At 37.0% G+C, this 9,417-nt stretch overlaps 1 protein-coding gene across 1 annotated transcript in view; it reads left to right on the top strand.

The window, feature by feature from the left end:
• Positions 1 to 1,258: 1,258 nt before the first annotated feature.
• Positions 1,259 to 9,417, top strand: part of LOC124174970 (all trans-polyprenyl-diphosphate synthase PDSS1) — a 57,508-nt gene continuing 49,349 nt past the window's right edge. Inside the window, exon 1 of the mRNA XM_046554722.1 lies at positions 1,259 to 1,448. Coding sequence (XP_046410678.1) covers positions 1,293 to 1,448 — 156 coding nt within the window. The 5' untranslated portion in view covers positions 1,259 to 1,292. The remainder of the gene's footprint in view (positions 1,449 to 9,417) is intronic.

Here is a 9,417-nt window from a genome sequence, read left to right as displayed (position 1 = left end):
GGTTTATCTTCGTAGGTCTATCTCGGTAAAAAAAATGATTGATTGACGCCATATTTAAAAGCTTCCGGTCCTGAAAAATGACAAATAACATATCCTACATTCCAATATTTTTATAAATAGCAGAAAGTAAAAGACCTTCCTACTACCGACAGGAACGTTTTGGCCAGTTTTGTAATTTCGTGTCTGACGGTTCGGAAATAGATTGAAAACTCATCTTTATACTGGTGAAAACCCAATTAGCGTTACCTGAATATAAACAGTGATCTGTAACATTATCTGCAACAATCTCTGCAACCTCATTCCATAAGAAGTTGTGTAACGCAGTCGGCAATGGATGAAATTGTTATGCTCTTGAATTCACTCAACGCTATTGGCGTCTGCACTTTTATTATTTATCGGTGAACAAAGATGTTACTATGGTGTCCAGTCAGTAATAGTAGATTCAATGCCTCTTTACCCTATATGGAATGAAAAACGACGGAGCCGTGACTGAAGACCACAGACAGTTACCCCCTCGGCCGATAAAAAAGCTACGGGATTGTTAATGCGGCTTCTTACGCTTACCCGCCAAGTACTAGTTACGAAAATTTTCCCACGGGTAATCGTCTTTGCATTCTTCCATCAACGCTAGACAGAAAGTTTTTAATTTGAAAAGACGCCAAATCATAGAATAAATTTCACTACCGGATTACCTTCATTAGAAATTCACAAGAGGACGCTAAAACAGCAAACTCTCTATTTTAGTGAAGCATTGCTACCTTCACGTTTTAATACTATGGTCATAGGATCGTCTGCTGTTACCTCGTCTGATATCAGACTGAACCTCAAAAAGCTACTGTCAACTTCACAGAATATGTCTCGACTAGCAGATGACAAAAGTACAATTTTCCGCAATTAGTTTTAAATTGTCTGAATGATTTAAATCTTCAAAGTTCTTCGGATCAATAAGCCATCGTTGATAGCTTTTTATTCCTGTTAATTATAAAACCGGTAAAGGGTGTAATAAAGGGCGAATAAAAGATATCCCTGTCTTTAAAAATGCGGCGAACTGAGCTGTGGTTGTCTGGCATGCACGTGACGACAATGCCGTACCTTTCGTAAGCTCATAGTGACGAAAGTACGAAACCGCGCAAGCCAGACCCAAAGCTAGGCGATAGTAAAAGACTATGGAACGTATTTCCGGTTAGCAGCGACGATTTGTCAGGTGGAGGGGATCGATTTTGACGTTGAGGTGGGGCGTCTAGTGGTCGAGTTGAAAGTGTCCCCCGAGTCTTCTCACTACAGTTTTCGCTATGGCGTGTATAGGGTCCGGTAGGCTCTGTGCTCGTGTGGAGAAATTGTGCCAGTTTGGACATTTCACTCAGGTTCGAAGGAAAGTTTCAACGGCATGTGTGAGATTTCGTCAAGACATACCGCAGTCCGGCTCAACATTGGTACAGCACTGCCAGGTACTGTCTTTTCCTTTTTTTTTTTTTCTTCAATGAAGATATATCGTGCCCAATGATATTATGTAAAAAAAGGCTAACCTAACATCTGACGTCCGCTATCTAGTGAAACTATTCGTTGTCGTTGATCTGGAAGCCTGTAGAAATGAATCAAATTATTTCTATTACGTAAACTCGGAAGTTGTGGGTGATTTATTGATCTCTATTTAATCAAGCTATCGATAAACGGTTTTCCAAATGGAACAAGATCTTACGTGATATACACCCTTGCAAATTACATAACTTGAATTTCAAACTTGTAGAACTGCTCGATAAGAGCACCGTGCACAGTCAAATTAAAGCTTGTACTGTCATCCGGCTCGCGGCGGGATTTGTTTAAATATCAAAGTCCTCTGTGTTATATTTCATCAAATGATCACGGTTCAATCGTCAATCAGAATTGTCAATCCATCTGTCAATGTCAACGTTTCTCCACCGCATGAAGTAAATCGAACGAATCTTTAAACTTTCTAAAAAAAAAAGAGAAGAACATAAGTAATACTTCACTTGTTTTCATTCGTGTCTCGTCAGCTGATAACAGCAGACGATCGTTCTATGTGCGCAGATGCCGTCTGCTAGCGCGCATGTTGCAGCAGTAGATTTGCTGCAACATTCCTGAACGATGATACATCTGCTTTGAATCGAAAATGAAACATAACAATTTTCGCTTTTCACCTCACTCAAAATTTCGCCAGTACTCGGATCGTCTAATTCATGCCAAGTTTTTTAACCGGGCAAGAAAACCGAAGGTTGTAACCGTTGTAACAGACAGGCGTTTTGCCGCCATACTTGAATCTGTATTTGACGGTGGCGCGCAATTCAAATGATCAGCTTTCTCAGGCAACGGCCAAGTCTTATTTCGCGAAAGTTTGTCTTCGTTTCTATTAGCGGTTTCTAAATCTCTGTTTAGTAATGTACAGGTGATTTTTGCGTGTGTTTCGCATGCGATTGGTATGACGACGACGACGACGATGACGACGAGAACTGCGAAAAAGGCGAAAACTGCGACGACGACCCCACTCGATTATCAAACGACGAAAGTGTGGCTGTTACCGCGGACTATCGAAGGCTTGACTAATCATTATTCACGTTACGAAACTTGAGAAATAAATACGAGTAGAGGTTTAAGCATGCGAAGGAGCGGTACCGGCAATGTTCTTTCTCGCAGCTCTTGCCTATCCGTACATAATGTTACTAAATTAGCAAAACTAGTCGCGGTGGAAAATTTTTCACAAGTGGGCTAGGCGGATCTCTCATATACAGATTCCTCAAGACATTCTTTACTTTCTCGCTGCGGAATAACTTGCATACATAAATATGTGTGTGCATGTGTACAGTTATAAATATACGCAACAAATTCCACTGCGTTTTCGCTATGCGAATCATACTTTCTCACAGTTCTAGTAACATGCTTTACATACACTGTATACTTTCTTATGCGCGCGCGCGCGCACACACACACCCACACACATATATATGTGCATATTACTGTAACTAGCTTTTGAAGTTCATGACTGCCGCAACAACTCAATTAACCTGTCGTCAGAATGCATAAATTGCTTAACTATAGCTCCGGGGAGTTTTACTGTCTACATACGCATCTCGTAGTACTAGAGCAATTAGTGAGTTAGTCATTGCGAGTCATTCGCTTGCAATCAGGCAAAAACGATTAGAGATGAGGCAAGTGGTGCTAATTAATTTTCCTTAATAACGGTATATTGGAAATAAACTCTATAGATACAATTTCTCCAAACCGCAAAATCATAAAACTAACGTTTAGTTGATCTATCTTATTTACCATCTGTGTACAAACTGGCTAAAATAAATTCTTTCCATCTCTTATCCAAGTCAACAAATTGAGCAAGTTGGAATCTTTTATGGGATAAGAGGCTTCTACTTGAAAACAATTTCAATAAATTCATTCATTGTCGTTTTATTGCTTTACTCCATCGACTCGTCAAGCTCTTACGATTTCACAAATTCACCTGCTCGCCTGCCTGCCTACCGAATGCCTTACATTTTACCCACCTATCCATACATCGCGGGCCGTTTTAAAATCACGCTCTTGAGCGCGCATGCGTTGCACGCGAGAGAATGCACGATGAATATTTTCACAATACAATTAGTAGCGCAACAAATGACTTTGTTCCGTATGGACTGCTGCACGATTAGCATTGTAGAATCGTAGGCCAGCTGTCAGTCAACATCGGCAATGCCATCTTCTTCACTTTCGCAATGTTTACCCGACCAAATATTATCATCCGTACTTACGTTGCACGACGACGGTGTCAAGGTTTCCCGCCAAATTTAGGCGGCAGGTTCCTGGTTCGTGGCGCTGCCACCGCTCGCTCATTTTTAAACTCACAGTAACGGTTGAAAATATGCAAAAAAAAAAAAATAACATTCGCAAATCGCTTGAGAATACGTATTTGATAACAGAGGGTATTTGTCGAATTTCAACAACCATTTTCTTATAATCCGAAACAAATTTCGATCCGAATTCAAAGTCATCGAAGATTGCGCAAGAAGTAATTATTTATTATACTTTCTGACATTTGGAGGTGTCGCTATTATGTATAAACGTAAAATCATCCGGCAATTAGAATTCATTCATTTTATTGAAATGATTTCTTTTAAAAACAAATCGTCTGTAAAGTTATTCATTCTCAAATCGAATTATGTATCATCATCGTCGTTGTTTTAATTTTGTTGTGATTTGAAATCCGACACACTCAAGTGTGCTAAAAGTGAATAACTTATTATTAACTATATCGGTGTTATGTATTTTACAAAGTGCAAAAAGTATGAACCGAGCGTATCTTTATTTCTTTGACGTCACTTCTTGGTTTCTCGGTATTTCCGTTGGTAAAAATCAATAGTCTATCATCGTCGCGCAAAAGACGGCTGATATAAATATGGTGCGAAATTTGACGAAACTTTTACTCACGTCTTATTCAAGATGATTATATATGCTTTACGATAAAATTCAAGATATTAAAATTTCGATTATGTGCCTAGTATACTGAGCAAAAAAAATTCGCACATATATATATATATAGTGTAAATTTAGATTTTTTTCTTTATTTTTACCGAATTTGAAGTTAGTATTTCACGTTGACGAAAGGAAGAATTTAAATTCAAAAAATGATTCAGGAATTTGAGACTTTGAAGGTGTCAAGTGTTTAGATCACGAGATATGTTTGGTGTTTCATTATGACTTACTAAATTTCCTTACGATCTCTTTAAATAAATCAATAACATCAATATGCCGACATGTTGAAGTGCGAATTGCAAATGTTTATCGAAGATGATCGGTCTGCCCATAACTAGATCTCGAGTACGTGTAAAGTCCTACCAACACCGAAACGATCATTCGTCAACTTTTTTCTCAAGCAATTCCCCACAACCGACACGCTATAATACTGTAAGATATACGTATCCTCTGTTATACGTGAGCAATCAGTTTTCTGCCGGCCTATCGCCTGTTTGGAGAAACTCAGATTAAACATCCAGGTTGGAAGCGCGTGTCCTACATACTCATGTAACTCAGGATGCTTACGATCGTGACGTTTACGGAATTCTTTTCCCAAGGTGACTCAATCGTCGATAATGGGTATCTCTCTTTTCCACATCTGCTGCCTTCGATGGCTTTACCATTCGGTATCCGGCGTATGGCGTTCTTCGGCTTTGAAAAATCCGAATAATATGACCTTATTTACAGACATTTCTCAATAAAGTCTGTCAAGAAATGAAAAGAGCGGTACGTGCACATCTTTTCGTACAAGAAAAAAAAAGAAGAGATGAAAGAAAAGAAAAAAAAAAAAAATGAAACGAATAATGATATTACCACCGCAACCGGTTTCGTAATAGTCTTCCAAATTTTACGATCAAACCGTAGGTGTTAATAAGCTCGCATAGGTAAACGGTAATAAATTGTACTTAGGTATGAGAAATTTTTTTTAATTTTGTAATTTTTTTCTATTTTAAATTAAAAAATTTTCCGACTATGCAAGCGGTCAGGCATTAAAATGTGTATCACTGCTAAGTCAGAAGTATCATTCGTCGATATTTCTTGATCCAATGCATAATTATTCAACCGTTTATATTTCACACAAGTCTCTGGATGCATATCATGCCAAATTGTTGTAGCGAAAGGCGCAGCTTCTAAAGTACCCTTCGGACGACTTACATCATAGCGAATAATTGATGATGCGACATAAAATTTTAGACGAAAGAAATTTCCAATTTTTTTTAGCCGTAGAGCCGGATTAATGTCGATGTCTTAATCGTGAATTCGCGTTCTGCAATTACGCTCGTTCGAAATTAAACGACTGACGAACATTTCATCAGATTGAATGTTCGTATGTGATATTTTAAAAATTTCGTATCACGATGATTATTCTAGCTCTATCGTCTGCGGTCTAAATTTAATACTCGTTAAATAAACGTCAGTAGTTTTCAAAAACGTCGTCTAAAGTTTTATCAACTTTGCAAAAAATCGTTCAAATTCCGAGTTCCTCACGCTAGTCCTCCTTTTTCGTACACTTTCGATTTTCTGTAAATCGCTTCAACGTTAATTATATTAAATATTATTCATAGAATCCGATACAAATTTGAATACAATGTCAAGAAGAAAAATTATCAAATGAAAATACATATAATATAAAAACGAAAGTACAAAGGACCGTTGAAAAACGCAATCTAACAATACGAATAATAAGTCGTAATAATGACCGTTTTCCACGGATATAAATGAATCCGCGTAGGTGATTCAATATTCATTGAAAATTAATACGCAACCGCGATTTCAGTATGCAACAGTAAATACATGTTCGTGGTTTTCCTAGTTATAACAATTACGTATTGCGTTACATGCAAAGCGTGTGGCGCAAATCTTGTCTTCGGCTAAAGTCAAAGTTAGTGACGTTAATTTAACGATACATTTTTTAGGAAAATCGTTACTTCGCGCCCTTAGAATTGTCTGAAATTCAGCTAATAAATCATAACAAAGAAAACATGTTCGTATTTTGAAAAGCCAACTGCTCGAAAGTCGTTCTTAAAATCTTACAACGATTTATTTTATGATATTTCGTTAGGTTAACGTTACCAACTTCAGCCTTGTGTTTTCGGACGATGTTCAATGTTCATCTTTCTCTTGTTCAACAAGCTTTTCTCATTCTCTATCAATTCCTTACAATTAATTGAACGGAATTTTTACCCCGCGAATCCTAAGCTCCGGTTTCAATCAATGTTACATTTAATAAATTATCATTAGCAGACGAATAAACAAACACAATACAAATATATTATAATAGGTACAAAAAAAGGGTAGGTAACCCACAAGGCTGCAACATCAACGTCCAATTACCTCACTCACACTCGTATAAAACGCGTGTAATAATTGCGGTGCGTGTGCATCATATATTATACGTAACGCGATGTGATGGGTGCCAAGGCTGACAAAATCTGCGCTCTTTATTGTCGTGCCGCTAACAATGATTCGATTATCGTGTACCCGGGGGGCTGCTATTGTATCTTTTTGTGCTAAACCGACGCTTCGCTTCTTCACAAAACGTGCATTGTGTAATATGTACCTTATACACGTATTTCAATATTTCATTTGGTAGCTTGGTCGATCGTTTGGACTCTGTATAACGCGTAAGATGATATTGTAATCGTGTGGAAACAATGCTTCGATGATTAAATCATTACGATACACACGCGAAATGTTAGAAAATCTATTGAGGGGATTGGTTGGCCAAAAATCGACAATTTTCATTTACTTTCTTACGAGATATGTTGTCGAGCATTCGGTATTTTACAAATTATTGTCATTGTAAGTTGCCGAGATCTCTTCAAGTATGGGAATATCGAAATTACTAGAATCGTAACTAAATCTTGGACATCGATGATTCGATTCTGGTCGATTTTCACCTAACGTATGTATCTCCAAATATCGAAATCCACGTATCTCAAATGCAAAAACGTGCTTGACAGCAACTCCATACTATACGCAATTACGAACAAAAACATCCCAATTCATTTTCATTTCCATAGATCTCTAAACTAAAACAAGGAATTGCAACAATTTCGTAAATAAAAGTACACAGAATTTCATGAATAAATTAACGATTTTCGGGATACGAACAACTTTCCTGAATTCGTTTATGATAGTGCGATGCACGATCATAAATTTGAGCCCTTCCCGTACGTTTGTTTATTCATTACATGAAGGAAAAGGGTGATTTTGATCGGTCGGTAAAGGTAGAACTGCTACGTGACCTTAAAAAACGCTACAATGTACCTGTGACTAGATCATTCAATAATACAGAAATTAACGTTTCTCTGCCTTCGTTTTTTGGTCTCTCTTTTCCCAATTCTGATTTCTATTATCATTATTATTATTTGTTGTTGTTTTCTTTTTTTTTCTTTTTTTTTTTAGGTACTTTACCTGGTTTACGTAAACAAAATTTAAAAAAAAAAAAAAAAGAAAAACCGCTATACGTGGATCGATATTCAAATAATACCAGAGACGCTCTGACCTCCGAATATTTGTTCATCGATCTGTCAATGTCTGTTTTCACATGTTTATTATTACTACATGTATTTTCTTCTTATTTCATCCTCTTCTTTCGTCCGATCGAAAACTCCCGCCCGTATTTTATATTCAAAAACTGTTGTTATCGTAATGTCTCATTGTCCTCGAGGACTAGTGACGACGGTGTTCACGAGGCCTGTATGGCGTCATAACGCATATATTGGCGATTGTCGAGTGCGAAATTCGTTGTTCACCGGGTATAGTAAGAAAAAAGTGGAATGTAATAAAAACTAGGTATACGATAGGATCAGAACCAAACTCACGCGTGTAATTATATATTTTCTAGGTCGTTTCAAGGATAATTCTAGATGTTATTATAATATTGAAACGAAAAAAGATAATTGCAATATTTAGATCCCCCGCAATAATTCTGCCACGTAACTATGTCATCAATACTTCACACAACGACACATCGATCGGACGATTCGACGATTGCATTTAAACTTACACGTAGTTAATTGTCCAACGAGTTGTAATATCAAAAAGAGGGGGAGGGGCAAATTTAACCATTGGCTGCTGAGCGTTGTTAATGAAGCAAGAACGTTACTTTTACAATTGGTACAAGTTGGACGAATGATTTTTTTTTTCTTATCAACATCCCGTTTACGAACTGGCGGTCACAGAGCTTTGGATTTATACGCTGCAGAGCTTTTAGTAACGAATTCTATACTGTATAATACAGGCCTCATAAAAATTCATGATCTACGGTGAATTATCTTGTTATTGGAAAAACATGTTGTGATATCATTCAATAACAATTGCCCCGTACCTGCATCTCGTAATTTCCGTGCTCGGAATTATTTATCAATGAATGTTTATTTTCCTGCAGTGTATATCATTAAGCTCAGTACAGATCAATTTTATCCAATGCTGTAGTTTTTCAGGTATTTCAAAAAGTGAAGATTTTTCAATCGAATATAGTCAAATCTTGCCAAAATAATAATAACAATAACAACAATAATAATAATAATAATAATAACATATCTTACATCTACATCTAATTCTATAAACACAGGTTGAAAAATGGTTGAAATTAACATCACATCTTTCATCGACACCATATTCCGAGGCGTGAATCACTAAAGTGTATTCCTACGTCAGAAGATCGTGAATAAACGTTTCCTGCATGAATGAAGATGGTTTAACCAAGGCGAGAAGCGAATCCTACGAAGCACGAGGACTGCATTTTTGTGTCCGAGAGCTATTTCTTTTTTTTTTTTCTTAAACAATACCTAGACAATTATAAAAATTGCATAAAATATCACCCAAAATTTTACTCGCACATTTACGTGTCTTTACGGCAAGTGAACATAAACTTGCGTGGGAAATTCCGTG

This window comes from Neodiprion fabricii, chromosome 1, assembly GCF_021155785.1.
Source record: "Neodiprion fabricii isolate iyNeoFabr1 chromosome 1, iyNeoFabr1.1, whole genome shotgun sequence".
Classification (NCBI taxonomy): Eukaryota; Metazoa; Arthropoda; class Insecta; order Hymenoptera; family Diprionidae; genus Neodiprion; species Neodiprion fabricii.
The sequence above is the reverse complement of the archived record's forward strand: the minus strand, read 5'-3'. Positions and strand labels throughout refer to the sequence as shown.